Raw genomic sequence first — 14,827 nt, 5'->3', positions numbered from 1 at the left:
TCCCCTCCCCTCCCTCCTCCCCTCCCGCGCGCGATGTCCCAACCCCCCAACGGCGCCCCCCGGACGCCGCGAAAGCCGGACATCGGAAGCACGCACGGCGTCTGGCTCGGCGGCGTCTGCGAAGACGACTGCAGCGAGGACGCTTGGCGGCGCGTCAGCGAGGACCAAAAGCAGCGCGCGAGCGTCGACGCCGNGAGGCGACCTCCTCCTCCTCCTCCTCCTCCTCCTCCGAAGCGCGTCGCCGCGGCCGCGGCGGGCGACGCGCGGTGCGTCTCCGAGCGCGTCGTCGTCGACGCGCGGAACGTCTCCGTGTACGTCAAGCCCTCGTTCGGTCCCGCGGCGGCGGCGGCCGCGGCGGCGAAGAGGAAGCGAAGGCGCGCGTCGCGCGCGTCGCGGTGCTGCGGCCGCGGCGAAGCCGCGACGCTCGAGGAGGGCGGCGCCGGCGGCGGCGGAAGCGAAGAAGAAGAAGAAGAAGAAGAAGAAGAAGACGACCTCGACCTCGCGCGCGAGGGCTTCGTGAAGATCCTTCGCGGCGTCTCGTTCGTCGCGCGCCCGGGCGAGGTGCTCGCCGTGCTCGGGCCGAGCGGCTCAGGTGCGTTCTATACAAAAGTGTTTCACCCATCGCCCGGTTTCAACGTTTGATCGCGTCACGTTTAAACTGACCGGGGAACTGTTTTTGTATGGAACGACCCTCAGGAAAGACGACGCTCCTCAACGCAGTCGCGGGGCGGCTCAGGTGCGCGCGCTATCACGCTCTCGTCCTTCACCCACCGCTCGGTTTCGACGTTCGGTCGATCCCCCTTTCAGCCCTTTCAACTGACCGATGAACGCACCCGCGGCGTCGCCCGAAGCGTCTCGTCGCGCGACGCGCGCGTCCGCGGCGACGTCCTCTTCAACGGCCGCCGCGCTACGCGTCGGACGAACCGCGACATCGGGTTCGTGTCGCAAGACGACGTGTTGTTCCCGTCGCTCACCGTGCGCGAGACGGTGCGATACGCCGCGTCACTGCGGCTGCCGAGTCGGGTGCGTTCCGTTCCTCGCTGCTTTCAATCGCTTTCAATCCCGACACACCGCGACGCCTTTCAACGCCGACGGACGCCCGTCGACTCCAATATAATATTTTCATTCCCGACGCGCCGCAGGCCTACGCCAAAAAAGAGAAGATCGCCGTCGCGGAGAAAGCGATGACCGAGTTGGGTCTGAGCCACTGCGCGGACACGATCATCGGCGGCGTGTTCGTGCGCGGGGTCTCGGGCGGCGAGCGAAAGCGCGCGTGCATCGCCGTCGAGCTCGTCGTCGACCCGAGCGTGTGCTTCATGGACGAGCCCACGAGCGGCTTGGGTGCGATGATTTGACAACACAGGCGTCACGTTTTTCACCCATCGCCCGGCGGTTTCAATAGACTACTGCATTTGATCGCGTACTGTACCATTTCAACTGACGACCGATGGAATGACCCTCAGACGCCACCGTCGCGCTGCGTCTCGCGGAGACGCTCAAGACGCTCGCGAAGGACCGCGCGAGGACGGTCGTACTCACGATCCACCAGCCGTCCTCGAGGGTGATGGCCGCGATGGACGCGGTGCTGTTGCTCTCGCGAGGCGCGCGCGCGTATTATGGATCCGTGAAAAGGCATACATCCGTATTTCGCCGCGCTGGAGTTCCCGATGCCGTTCGGGATGAACCCCGCGGACTTCGTGCTCGACCTCGCGAACGGCGACGCGTCCGCGTGCGGCGGCGACGCCGAGTCCAAGACCCCGGACGAGGTCGCGTCGACGCTCGCGCGCGCGAGCGCGGACCGCATCGGGCGCGTGGACGACAACGGGTGGGAAGTCAAAGGTCCCGACGCGTCGACGATCGACACTTCCCTCGTTCCCCTCGACGGTTCATCACATCCCGACGCGCAGTCGCCGCCGCCGCCGCCGCTGTGGGCGTGCGCGTGGCACGAAGAAGTCCTCCTCCTCCTTCGGCGCTCGCTCGCGACGCGGCGCGGGCAGCTCTTCGACCGGCTGAAGATCGGCCAGGCCATCGTCGTCGCGCTCATCGTCGGCGCGTTGTGGTACGGCCGCGGCGACGACCCGGGCGTCGCCGCCGTCGCGGACGTCGCCGGGTTCCTATTCTTCATCATCCTCTTCAACGGATTCCTCTCCGTCTTCGGCGCGATATTCACGTTCCCGGACGAGCGCGCGGTCGTCGTCAAGGAACGCCTCGGCGGCGTGTTCAGAGTGTCCTCCTACTTCTTCGCGCGGACGCTCGCGGACGTCCCGTTGGACCTCTTCGTCCCGTGTCTGTTCCTGCCAATCGCGTACTGGCTCGCCGCGCTCAGAGCGACGCCGGTCGCGTTCGTCGCGCACGTCCTGACCGTGATGCTGTTGACCTTGGTCTCGTCGAGCATGGGGCTTCTCGTAGGCGCCGCGGTGAAGATGGTCAAGACGGCGCAGACGCTCGCGAGCGTGATCATGCTGTCCGCCGTGCTCACCGGCGGTTTCTACTTCGACAAGACGCCGTCGTGGCTCGGATGGACGAAGAAGGTTTCCTTCGTGAACCACGCGTACTCGATGCTTCTGAAGATCCAGTACCCGGACGGGCGCTTCGTCTGCGTCTCGGACGACGTCGCGGTCGACGCCGCCTTTCGATCGCTATCGAGCGGCGATTACTACGTGACCCTGGACGACGGCGCCGTCGTCGTCGCGAACGCCGAGGGAAGATGCTCGATCGCCGACGCCGGGCTTTTGACGTTCGTCGACCTGACAGAGGGCGACGTCAGCGTGCACGTGTGGGCGCTGTTCGCGATGCTGGTCGGGTTCAGAGCGCTGACGTACGTCGCGCTGCGTTGGATCTCGCTCAAGACGTGATGGACGGAAGGGGGGGGGGGGGCAGACGGGGGAAGACGGAACGAAAAGAGCGCGAAAAGAACGAGAACGCGTCGACGTTGCATTCGATCACTCCATCCTACGGACACGCCACGCCACGTCACGTCGTTCGTCGTTCGTCGTTCGTCAGTCGCTCGCTCGATTCGTCTTCGTATTCGTTCCCGCCGATCGACCAATCAGGGCCGTTCTATACAAGCGAATGTCGGGGTGGAGTTCATAGGCGTCAGTTGAACTTGAAAGGCGCCGAGGGCGGGGATTGAAAGCGAGGGGTGGGCGGAGAGACACGCCGGCAAAAGTCCTTAAGGATCGGCATCCACCTCGCGAAAGGGGTCGTATGGGAACCAGTGTATAGAACGCACCTCACTCTTCACCGCCACGCGTTCCCGACCGATCGCAATCAAATCGAATCGCGTCGCCCCCCGCGCCCTCCTCCTCCGACGTACAGTACCCGTACTCGTATGGGCAATCAGTCACGATTTTGCGATCCTACCGCGCCGGCGCCGGAAGGTCGGGCGACCGCGGCCGCGCCTTCCACACCGTCCTCGCCCTGACCACCTCCGTCGGGGCTCCGTCGCCGCTCCCGCCCTTACTCTTCCTCAACAGCATGTGCGCCATGCTCACGCCCGCGTTCTCCTGCCCAAACTCCGTGCGCACGCGCTTCTCGTTCGCGCTCACCGCGTCCACGAGATCTCCGTACCCGCACTCCTCGCGGAACTCCAACACGAGCTCCGTGAGCTCGAACTCGTTCCACATGTAGTGCGGCACCGCCTCGAGGAGCCACTCCGTGTACACGACGTTGTTTACGTGCCCGTTCATGTCGAGATCGTTCCGTCGGACGCTCTGCGTCGTCGGCGCGATCGCGCCGGACATCTCGCGCACGTCCGGGAGCTTATCCGGGTCGTAGTCGTCGCCCATGACGGGCGTGTTCTTCAGCGCCTGAGGAAGGGTAATTGCCCATACGAGGCGACGTCGGGGTGGAGTTCAAAGGCGTCAGAAGTCGTCTGAGTTAAAAGGCGGAGTTGAAAGGCGGGTATTGAAAGCAAAGCAGCGAGAGTTGGGAGGACGGTAACGCCGGGAAAAGTCCGTCCTTAATTAAGAAACGGCGTTCACCGCGCGGACGGGGCCGCGCGGGAACCGGCGTAATACACGTGTTTTACGCGCCTGCTCGCGAAACTGCGGGATGACCGTCGCGGGTATCCTCGCGAGCTTGCGCTTCGCGATGTTGAACGCGACCCACTGCGACGTCGCGCGTCCGACGCTCGCGCACTGCTCGTTCGGCTCCTCGTCCCCGGTGCAGTAGTACATGTCCCAGTCGCGCCGCGCGGCGATCTTCCCCTGAGAGTCGAACCACGTTCTCACCTCGACCATGTCGCCCCACGCCGGGTACTCGTCCACGACGATGTGCAGGCGCGTGCACACCCACCCGAGGTTCTGCGCTTTCATATCCGCGGGCATCGCCTGCGAGCGACCCCAGATCCCCTGCGCGTGGTTGCACGCGCACTCCTGGAGCATGGAGGCGATCGTGCGCATCGTCGTCTTCTTGTTCGGGCCCACCTCGTCGAATCGCACCGGGAACGTCTCCGTGAAGGCGCGGCCGTCCTCGATGAGCGACCGCGAGTGCCACTCCGGGACCTCGAGGTCGGTGTCGACGGCGTGCTGCTTCGCCGAGCGCGCCGTGTCGGACTCGATCGCGCGAAGGCGCGTGCGCGATCGCGGACGGACCTTCGACGTCGCGCACGGTCCCGACGAGGCGCTCGCGCGCGCGGACGACGACGCCTTCATCGTCACCGGCGATGAAGGCGTCGTCGGAGACGCGCCGCGCGATGAAGACGCGGCGGACGCGCGCGGCGCGCGGGCGCGCGAGGAGACGCGGATCGTCGCGGTCTGCGCCGTCGCGAGCGCGGGGACCGCCATGGTCGCGGGAGCGCGGGTTGGGAGGACGCGCGCGGGAGGGGTGTGGACGCGGTCGCGCGCGCGACGTGGGGGTACATTCGGTCGTTCGAACCGTCGGTCAAAGGAGAGCCACATCCGTGCCATATGCCAGTTGTCGTTTTCGAGGCTGATATTTTGCGCGCGCGACTCGCGAGCGCGAATGCTCATACGCGCGTACGCGCGCGGCGTAGTACGTACTCGCCGGTCGGTCACCTGCTGAACCAAACAGAAACAGAACACTTCGAAAAAACAACAGCAGAAACTAATAAGACGGCACCTCGATCTCGCGCGACGCGACGCCGACGTATCGCGAGGATGCCGCCGCGGAAGAGGACAAAGACCGCGGCGGCCGAGCCGCGCGCTCTCGGCACTTCGATCTCCCTCGCGGACCTCGGGGATTCGCCGAGGCTCTTCCCCGCGTGCGACGTCGTGATGCGCTGGCCCGCGATCGAGCGATGGCGGGAGGACGGCGCGCGCGCGAACGCGAACGCGAGCGCGTCCTCCTCCCTGCGCGACGCCGCGGGGGACGTCGCCGTGGACGTGATGACGAGCGCCACGCGCGCGTTCGCGGGGAACCTGAGAGCGCAGGCGACGGCGCGGAGCACGATCGCGCGCCTGCTCGACGAAGCGCGCGCCAACGCCGCGCGCGACGACGAAGACGAAGACGAAGATCCTACAGACGAGGAGGGCGAGTCCAAATCGCGCCGCGCGTATCTCGCGCAGTGCCCGCTGTGGACGTCGCGCGGAGGGTACACCGAGCTCGGGACGCGCGTGATGCGCGACCTGCGCGAGGACGTCGCGAGGGGGAAGACGGAGACGGAGACGGAGACGGAGACGGAGACGGCGGCGCCGACGACGCCCGTCGCGGACGCGCCGACGCCGGACGCCGTGAACTTTTGGTTCAGGCGCGTTCTATTACCACACTGGTCCCCGTACGACCGCGTCGGCGTGGTGAACGCCGATCCTTAAGGACTTTTCTTCCCGGCGCATCTCTCCGCGCACCACACCTCGCTTTCAATCCCGACGCACCTCGACGCCTTTCAACTCCGTTTCTGACGCCTTTCAACTCCGCCCCGATATCGTCGCTTCGTACGGACCCTCGACCCTCAGCCCGTGTCGAACGTCGGGGGGCGTGCACTTCGACGACTACCACAACGTCCTGTGCGTCGTGACGGGACGCAAGCGCGTGCGTCTCTGGCCGCCGTCGCGCGCGGATCGCATGCGCGTCGCGCCGCTGGGGGGGGAAGAGTCGAATCACTCTGGATTAGTCGTCAGCGCGCTCGCGGGGAGAGAGAGAAGCGAAGTGCGCGGGTTATCAGGTGCGTTCTATACACTGGTTCCCATACGACCACGTTCGCGTGGTGAACGCTGTTTCTTAAGGACTTTTGCCGTCGGGTCTCTCCGCCCAGGGTCCCTCGCTTTCAATCCCCGCCCTCGACGCCTTTCAACTTCAACTGACGCCTTTCAACTCCACCCCGACATTCGCTCGTATAGAACGCCCCTCAGTCGCGGGCGAGCGAAAAGGCTTCTTAGAGTACGACGCGCGCCCGGGCGACGCGGTGTTCATCCCCGAGGGGTGGTGGCACCAGGTCGACAGCGAGATCGGCACGAGCGCGGTGAACTACTGGTGGCGGAGCGACTTCTCGAGGCGGTTGAACGACGACAACGCGGCGTACTTCGCGCGCAAGGCGCTTGAGAGCTTGGTCGCGGCGGAGAAGAAGCGGGCGATGCGCGAACGAATCGACGCGATGCGCGAGGAGTTGAAGGCGGACGATTCGCTCTTAGACTTGATGACGAGGGCGGACGTGCGCGCGAAGGCCGCGCTCTACATCTCGCTCTCCGACGCGCACGAGTCCGCGCTCCGGGAGGAGGAGGGAGGCGAGCCGGCGGAGGTGCGTTCCATACACTGGTCCCCATACGACCGCGTTGGCGTGGTGAACGCCGTTCCTTAAGGACTTTTCCCGAAGTGTCTCTCCGCCCAGGGTCCCTAGCTTTCAACGCCCGACCTCGACGCCTTTCATCTCCATCTGACGCCTTTCAACTCCACCCCGACGTCGCTTTGAAGGGAGGCGAGCCGGCGGATCCGTTCGTCGTGAGGAAACGTCTCTCGTGGCTTCTCGACGACTCGCGGGAAGCGCACTCTGAGTTCTGGGAGCGGATGCGCGAGATCCGTCCCGTCGACGCGGAGCTTCTGACGACGTGCTTCGACGCCGCGGACGCGGCGAGCGCGCCCGAGGACACCAGGGCGTTTTACGAGTGGTTCTACTCCGCTCTCGACGACGCCGAGAGAGGATCGTTCATGGAGCGTCTCATGCGTCAGAAGGAGAAACTCGCGGAGCGGTGCCTCGCGCGCGTCTCCGCGCGGTACTTGCACCGGGACATGCGAATCGTGAAGTCGGACGGCGAAGGTTTCGACGGCGACGGCGACGGCGATGGCGACGGCGACGGCGATGGCGACGGCGACGGCGACGGCGACGGCGACGGCGACGGCGATGAACAAATCATGACTTATTTTCTCAGAGGCGTTGCCGCTGGCATGCAGCTGGCGCGAAGTTTTTGAGTGTACAGACTAAAAAGTCTCGTGCCTGAATACGTCACATTTTCCCGGAAGGGCTGCGTAGTGGAGCGGCGCGGTAGCGGCGAGAGCGGCGAGATAGGACGGCGACGGTAGATAGCAGGAAGGGGGTAGTCATCATGACTGAGAAAAAGATCCCCTGCCAAAAACCAAAACCAAAAACTGCGACCGACCAAATCTCGATCGCTTCGCGCGTCGGCGTCTCTCCTGACTCAGAAACGACGGTCTACACGCAGTCTCGACTCGAGAGCCAATAGTGGACCGGATAGACTCATCTCGATCCTCACTGTTTGCCACTGCCAGCTGGAACCGTGCCGTTCGCGTCGCGCGTCGCTCGCGAGATAAATTTCCCCGATCGATACGCGCGACGTCGACGCCGCGCGCGCGTCATACCCACACCGCGCTCACCGTCGCACGCACGGCGAGTTCAGCATGGCTTCCATCACCGCCCCCAGCTCCCTCAACATCCCCAAGGCGAAGCTCGGATGCAACGTCCGCGGGCTTTCCCGTAAGGCGACCGCCGCGCCCAAGGCGACGTCTCGCTCGGTCGTTCGCGCGTCCGGCGCCGTCGGCGAGGTCCCGGACATGGGCAAGCGCAACGTCATGAACCTCCTCCTCGTCGGCGCGATCGGTCTCCCGGCGACGTCGCTCGTCGGCGGCTTCGCGTACTTCTTCGTTCCCCCCGGGTGCGTCTCGACGCTCGTCCATCGAGCCGCGCGGAGGCCTAGGGTCTCCTCGCGGGATCGCGCGATTGGCTCGATGATCTCTCTCTCGCTCTCTCCACACAGCAGCGTGGGGGGGGATAGGAAGGAGGAACTCGATCGCTCGGTTCGACCCCCCCGCGTCGATCCATCGCGCGCTCGATCGCTCGCCTCGATCGCATCGCTGACGCGCGCCGTCCCCATCGCGTCCCCCCCCCCCTCCTCTATAAATCGCAGCGGCGGCGGCGGCGGCGGCGGCCAGCCCGCGAAGGACGCGCAGGGCAACGACGTCAAGAAGTCCGCGTGGCTCAAGACGCACCTCCCGGGCGACCGCACGCTCACGCAGGGTCTCAAGGTGCGCGCCGCGGCTCTCTCTCGCGCGCGCCCCGCCGCGATGACGGCCGCGCGTCGTCATCGGTCGTAGTCAGAGGGATCCGCGGCGGGCGCGCGCGCGATCGCGCGCGCGCGTCCACCGCGAGATCGCGGCGCCTCGCGCGGCCCGCCCTCGGTTCGGATAAGGAGATCGATCGTTCAGCTCGGCGTGCACGTTTGTCGCTCGGATCGACGCGAGGAAAAAAAACTATCGTGATGACTCAATTCATTCCTTCGTTCGCCATACCTCGACGCTGACCGTCCCTCTCACTCCCTCTCTCTCGATCAAACCAGGGCGACGCGACGTACATCATCGTCAAGGACGACGGCTCCATCGCGGACTTTGGCCTCAACGCGGTCTGCACGCACCTCGGCTGCGTCGTACCGTGGAACAAGGCGGAGAACAAGTTCAAGTGCCCGTGCCACGGGTCGCAGTACAACGACGAGGGCAAGGTGATCCGCGGCCCCGCGCCGCTGTCCCTCGCGCTCGCGCACGCGGCGATCAACGACTCCGACACCGTGATCTTCTCCCCGTGGACGGAGACGGACTTCCGCACCGGCCTCCAGCCGTGGTGGAAGTAAGCTCGTTCGCGTTACTCATTTTGTCGCGGAGCGGGGGGTTCGTCGAGGGACTGGATCTTTTACGAGAGGACTCGAGACCGCCCGAGGAGGACGGCGAAGGAGCGATTGAACTTATGAATGATGTCGGGAGAGAAGAAGCGAAGACGCCGCGGGGCGAGCGCTCGCGCGCGGGAGAAATCTAGCTCCTCCGCGCGCGAGGCGCTGACGCGGCGTCTTAGAAGAGGGTGACTTGTGCAATCGAGTAACATTTACTCGTGATCGTCGCTGTCGCGTCTACTAGACTACCTATTCGCCGCCGCGCCTGCCTCTATCGTCTACAGTAGCGGCAGTCACGCCGCTTCGTCGTCGCTGTCGTCGCTCGCGTCGCTCGGGAGATCGCCCAGGACGTCCCACGCGCCGCGCAGCCCGCCGGACGCTCTCTTCTCCTCGCGCTCCGCGCCGACGTCGCCCCCCCCCGCCGCCTGATACCAGTTGTCGGGGTGGAGTTGAAAGGCGTCAGTTGGAGTTGAAAGGCGACGAGGGCGGGGATTGAAAGCGTGGGGTGGGCGGAGAGAGACGACGGCAAAAGTCCTTAAGGAACGGCGTTCACCACGCCAGCGGGGTCGTATGGAAACCAGTGAATAGAACGCGCCTTTCGCTTGGCGCCCGCGGCGGCGTACGCGAGCGACTCTCGCACCGCGCTCTTCACTTGGTCGCTCTCCGCCTCCACCCGCGCGGCGGTCTCGCCCTTCGTCTCGCGTCGCCGCCGCGCCTCCTCCGCGGTCTCGAGCGCCCTCGCGCGGCTCGACGCGATCGCCGCGTCGCCGGTTCCGAAGACGCCGCCGCCGACGTCGTCGACGACTCTCCCCGCCGCGCCGACGCGCAACGCGACGACGCCGTCGGCGTCGTCGCGGATCGACGCGGCGGCCGCCGCGCGGCGCAGCGCGTCGACGTCGCGCTCGCACCCGCGCCGAATCCTCCCGACCACAACGCGCTGAGCGCCGCGGCGATCCCACTCCGGCATCGGCGCGAAGAGGAGCGCGAAGGAGCCGTCGCGCGAATCCAGCGAGATCGTTCCCGCGCCCGCGGCGTGCGACAGCGGCGAGCCGCCGCCCGCGCGTCCGAATGCGTGCGGCGAAGACTCGGAGGAGGACGCGAGCGACGCCGCGAGCGCCGCGAGCGACGCGTCGTCGTCGCCGCGCGGGACGGAGACGTGCAGCGTGTCGATGCCGTCGCATCGCACCGACGCGTCGCCGCGCGTCGACGCGCGCGCGCACGCGTCCGCGAACGCGCGCGACGCGAGAGGCGCGAGGTCGTCGTAGAGCTCGATCACGAGCGTCGCGAAGAGCGCGCCGGCGTCGTCGCCGCCGTCGCCGTCGTCGGCGTCGTCGTCGTCGGCGCGATAAAAGTCGACGAACGCGGACGCGCGGCGCTCGCGCGCGTCGCGTCCCGTCGTCGCGCCGGGATCGGGCTTCGCGGGCTTGAGCCAGCCGTCCGCGTCCACCTCGAACCCGGTCGACGGGAGCTGCTCGTTCCAGTTCACGCCGTGGTCGTCCGCGACCCGTTTCCCGCCGCGGCTGCTGATGCGGACGTTGTCGAACTTCGTCATCGGCTCGCGAGCGCGCGTCGCGCACTGACGCGCTCGACGATCGAACGACGACGACGACGCACTACAGAATTCGAACGCATTCGCGTCGAACTTAAGTTCTCGGGGCGCGCGCGGGCGGGTTCGTCGGCAGATCTCGTCCGCGCGCTCGGAGGCCCATCTCCCCTCAAGCTGGATACTCCCGCTGCCCCGCGCGACGCGCCGTCGCCGCCGCCCGAAGCCGACGCCGACGCCGCGGCGAGGATGTTCGTCCCGCACCCCGGCGCCCTCCACGCGGAGCGCGCGGCGCAGCAGAGTCGCGGCTACGTCCTCGGGCTGATTCTCCTCATCATGTTCCTCTCGTCGCAAGACTTCGCGCCGTCGCGGCATCGAAGGGTGCAGCACGCCGCGGCCGCGCACGAGGGCGCGAGCAAGCACCGCGAGGACGTCAAAGAGAAGGTGCGGCGCGGGTCGCCGGCGGCGCGCGAGGAGGACGTCACGTCGTCCGTCCGTCGCGGATCGATCGACCGACCGGGCCGGAGTCGAACGACCCGATCATCCTTCCCGAGTCGTCGTCGTCGTCGTCGTCCTCGTCCGTCAACCCTCGAGCGCGACACGTCCCCGACCCCTACCCTTACCCTAACCCTAAACCCCTAACCCTACCCCAACCCTAACCCTACCCCGCGCAGCTCATCGTGGACCTGTCTGAGTCGAACGAGCGGCTCGAGCTCGAGAACAGGAAGCTAAAGGTGGCGGCGATCGGGCTGACGCGGCAGCTCAGAGATCTCGACGCGACGATCGCGCCGGAGTTTAACGTGACCGGGTTGGGCGTGCCGAATCGCGCGGAGACGGACGCGGCGGCGAAGCGCGCGGAGATATTGAAGGCGGGGGAGGACGACGCGTCGACGACGCGGCGCGACGGCGGCGACGGCGACGGGTGGGGCGCCGGCGACTTCAGTGTGCGACGTGGGCGTCGCGGCCGAGTCCGTGTGCGAGGGCTAGGACGCGCCGGTCCCGGTCACGTCTGGCGCGGGCGCGGTGGTCGGGTCGCGGTGCTGGAGCGGCTGCGTGAGCGCGGTCGCTGCTAGCTTCAGGTGCGTGAGCTCGAGCCGCGGGTGCGCGTCTGACCGGGACGGGGATGCGAACCGGCCGAAGTGGAGGCGTGGACGCGTGGGACTGGCTGCGCTCGAACAGCTTCTTGAGCTCTCTCTTGTTGACCTTCCCCATCGCGTTCCGCGGGATCTCCTCCACGACCACGAGCGCGCTCGGACACTTGTACGACGCGAGCGTCTTCTTCGTCCACGCTCGCAGCGACTCCGCCGTCACCTTCGCGTCGTCGCCGCCGCCGCCGCCGCCGCGCCCGCGCTCGGTCAGCGCCACGACCGCGCCGACTCTCTCGCCGTACGTCTCGTCCGCGACGCCGCACACCGCGCACTCGACGATCTCGTCGTGCGTCAGAAGGATGGACTCGACCTCGAGCGCGCTGACTTTGTATCCGCCCGTCTTGATGACGTCTAAACCTTTTCGGCCCAACACCTTATACGCCGAGTACACGACGTCCGACGGCACGTCGTACTCGCGCGTAATCTCGACGACGTCGCCCGTCTTGAAGTACCCCTCCTCGTCGAACGCGTCCGCCGTCTTCTCCGGCCGGCCCAGGTACTCGACGAAGACGCCCGGCGATTTCACGCGCAGTTCGCCGTATTCCCCGAGCGCGCCCGGCATGCCTCTCTGATGAGGGTGTTTGTCCACACGAGGCGACAGACGTCGGGGTGGCGTTGTGAGGCGGCGTCAGATGACGGAGTCGAAAGGCGTCGCGGCGTGTCTAGATTGATCAAAGAAAGCGAGGGGTAGTGGCCGGAGAGAAACGAACGCCGGGAGTGAAAAGTCCTCGAGGAACGGCGTGCACCGCGCCGACGACGCGGTCGTACGGCGGGGGACCGGCGTAAACGTAAACGCGCCTCCCGCGGCGGCGCCGGGTAGCCGTCGCTGTCCTCCGACTCCTCCGTCTCGTCCTCCTCAAACTCCGGCAGCGGCGCGAGCTTCACGACGACGCCCGGCAGCGCGTAACCGACGCACCCGATCAGGCGCTCCGTCGGTTCCAGCGGGTTCGACAGCGCCATCCCGATCTCGGTCATGCCGTATCGTTCTAGCAATCCTTTTCTCGCGTCGCCGACGAGGTCTTCCCACCGATACATAACGCTCGTCGGGCACGCGGCGGAGCCGCTGACGGCGAGCCGCAGCGCGGCCGCGGCGTCTCTGAACGCCCGATGCGCGGCCGTTTCTTTTTCTGTTTCCACGCCGGCGACTTCGTCCACGTGACGCAGCGCGAGCACGTACATCGTGGGGACGCCCATGAACACCGTGATCGGCGGCGGCGGTGACGCCGACGCCGACGCCGACGCCGACGCCGACGAGGCGAGCAACCGTCCCCAAAACCTCTCTGCGGCGAACCCTCGCTCGTCGAACTCCACGACCGCGCCCACGGCGTGCGCGCACATCCACGCGTTCACGACGCCGTGGATGTGATGCAGCGGCAGCGCGTGATAGATCCTATCGTCCGCGCTCCACGCCCACGCCTCCACGAGAGACTTTAGGGTCGTTCCATACAAGCGATTGTCGGGTTGGAGTTGAAAGGCGTCAGATGGGGTTGAAAGGCGTCGAGGGCGGGCGTTGAAAACGAGGGGTGGTTGGAGAGATGCGCCGGGAAGTGAAGTCCTTAAGGATCGGCGTTCACCACGCCAACGCGGTCGTATGGGGACCAGTGTATAGAACGTGCCTTTATCTGCGCCGACAGCGTGCCGTGCGTGTGCACCGCCGCCTGAGAGAGGAGAGAGAGGTGAGAGAGATGAGGTTCAGGGTTGGTTTAATAATACGTGGTTTAGGGTGTATGATAATATGTGTACAGAGTGTTGTTCGATGGACGCCGGCGCGCGGATCGAACGGATCGAATCGGCGGCGCGCGTCTCGGACGACGCGCCTTCGGCTGCCCCGTCGTGCCGCTCGTGAAGATGATCAACGCCGCGTCGTCGTCGCGACACGTGTCGTCAAACAGACACGCGTCTCCTTCCCATTGGTCACACCCCGCATCGTCCACCCTTCGCAGCGCGACGCGCGTCACCTCCGGACCGCCGTCCGCGACGACCGCGTCCATCGCGTCGTCGAACTCGTCCGCGTGGAACACCGTCGTCGCGCGCGACTCCTCGAGCGCGTGCCGGAGCTCCGGCACGGGGTGCGACACCCCCAACGGCACGGCGACCCAGCCCGCGCGCCACGCCGCGAGCATCGCCGCGACGTACTCGGGCCCCGGGCGCGCGAAGACGCCGACGCGCCGGCCGATGCGGCGGCATCTCGTGCCCCCGGACGGCGCGGGAGACGAGGCGTCGACGTCGGACGGCGACGACGACGACGACGACCGAACGAGCGCGTCGCTCGCGCGCAGCAGGTCCGCGTTCGTGAACTGTCGCCCGTCGGACGTCACGATCGCGACGGCGCCGGGGTTCGCGACCGCCGCGCGGACGACCTCCATCGACGTCGCTGAGCGGCGCGCGCGCGCGCGCGATGGCTCCGCGCCGTCCCCCGGTCATCTCGTCGACGAGTCCGTCTGTCGAGTGTCCGTCGAACATCATGCATCGCGCGGCGCGTGTCGGTCGTCGATCGTGGTATCGTCGATGAAAAGAGCCGTTTCCGCGATGAACGCCGTCGCTCCCAACGGCATTTGGCGCGCGTTTTCAAAGCTCCGATCTCGGTTTCGCGCGGTTCACACTGCTGCACAACTGCAGGCGCGCGGAGCACGCGCGGGGCCGCGCGCGATGCTCACGCAGCGGCACGCGAACGTTCAGACCCCCGCGGTGGCGGGGGGCAGGCTCCTGAAGGCGACCTCGCCGGCGCAGGCCGCGGCGCTGCAGATCGCGCTCGCCGCGGGCGTCGTCGTCGCGCGAACGAAGACGCGCGGCGGCGCGCGCGACGACGACGCCGCGGCGACGCGCGCGGGATCGCCGAACAAGCCTCCCGCGGACGCGCCGACGAAGGACAAGTCCTGCGACGGGTTCCGCGCGCGCGAGGACGAGAAGGAGAACATCGATCCGGTCACGGGCGCGCGCGCGCGCCTCGCCTCGGGAAGAGCCGCCGCGAGCGGAGGCGCGTCGCCGTCGCGCGTCGTCCCCGCGCTGTCGTCGTTTCGTTTGGATTCCGCGATTTGGTTTTTTTTTTTTCGCGCCTCGATTCA

General features: G+C 67.0%; 6 protein-coding genes across 6 annotated transcripts; 3 read left to right on the top strand and 3 right to left on the bottom strand.

Moving 5' to 3' along the window:
* Nucleotides 1-33: 33 nt before the first annotated feature.
* Nucleotides 34-2,855, top strand: MICPUCDRAFT_52802 (ATP-binding cassette superfamily; the record flags this gene model as incomplete). The annotated part of the gene is made up of 6 exons (XM_003063060.1): nt 34-592; nt 697-790; nt 852-1,023; nt 1,143-1,341; nt 1,464-1,624; nt 1,662-2,855. The coding sequence occupies 6 exons, from the start codon at nt 34-36 to the stop codon at nt 2,853-2,855; spliced, it is 2,379 nt and encodes a 792-aa protein (XP_003063106.1).
* A 504-nt stretch (nt 2,856-3,359) lies between these two features.
* MICPUCDRAFT_52801 (uncharacterized protein) lies at nt 3,360-4,787 on the bottom strand (the record flags this gene model as incomplete). Its single annotated transcript, XM_003062866.1, has 2 exons — nt 3,360-3,809; nt 4,020-4,787. The coding sequence occupies 2 exons, from the start codon at nt 4,785-4,787 to the stop codon at nt 3,360-3,362; spliced, it is 1,218 nt and encodes a 405-aa protein (XP_003062912.1).
* Nucleotides 4,788-6,963: 2,176 nt separating this feature from the next.
* Nucleotides 6,964-7,524, top strand: MICPUCDRAFT_66926 (uncharacterized protein; the record flags this gene model as incomplete). The annotated part of the gene is made up of 1 exon (XM_003063059.1): nt 6,964-7,524. The coding sequence occupies one exon, from the start codon at nt 6,964-6,966 to the stop codon at nt 7,363-7,365; it is 402 nt and encodes a 133-aa protein (XP_003063105.1). The 3' UTR covers nt 7,366-7,524.
* A 254-nt stretch (nt 7,525-7,778) lies between these two features.
* Nucleotides 7,779-9,295, top strand: PETC (cytochrome b6/f complex iron-sulfur subunit, chloroplast precursor). The gene is made up of 3 exons (XM_003063058.1): nt 7,779-8,066; nt 8,319-8,436; nt 8,748-9,295. The coding sequence occupies exons 1-3, from the start codon at nt 7,813-7,815 to the stop codon at nt 9,033-9,035; spliced, it is 660 nt and encodes a 219-aa protein (XP_003063104.1). The 5' UTR covers nt 7,779-7,812; the 3' UTR covers nt 9,036-9,295.
* Nucleotides 9,296-9,606: 311 nt separating this feature from the next.
* On the bottom strand, nt 9,607-10,989 carry MICPUCDRAFT_52798 (uncharacterized protein; the record flags this gene model as incomplete). The annotated part of the gene is made up of 1 exon (XM_003062865.1): nt 9,607-10,989. The coding sequence occupies one exon, from the start codon at nt 10,987-10,989 to the stop codon at nt 9,607-9,609; it is 1,383 nt and encodes a 460-aa protein (XP_003062911.1).
* Nucleotides 10,990-11,553: 564 nt separating this feature from the next.
* On the bottom strand, nt 11,554-14,128 carry MICPUCDRAFT_52797 (uncharacterized protein; the record flags this gene model as incomplete). The annotated part of the gene is made up of 3 exons (XM_003062864.1): nt 11,554-12,328; nt 12,541-13,420; nt 13,576-14,128. 3 exons carry the CDS (start codon nt 14,126-14,128, stop codon nt 11,554-11,556), a joined length of 2,208 nt encoding a protein of 735 aa, XP_003062910.1.
* Between the last annotated feature and the right edge of the window lie 699 nt (nt 14,129-14,827).

The sequence above is a fragment of the Micromonas pusilla genome, assembly GCF_000151265.4.
Source record: "Micromonas pusilla CCMP1545 genomic scaffold MICPUCscaffold_13, whole genome shotgun sequence".
In the NCBI taxonomy this organism is placed as follows: Eukaryota; Viridiplantae; Chlorophyta; class Mamiellophyceae; order Mamiellales; family Mamiellaceae; genus Micromonas; species Micromonas pusilla.
Note: the sequence above shows the minus strand (reverse complement) of the source record. Positions and strands in the feature narration are given on the sequence as shown.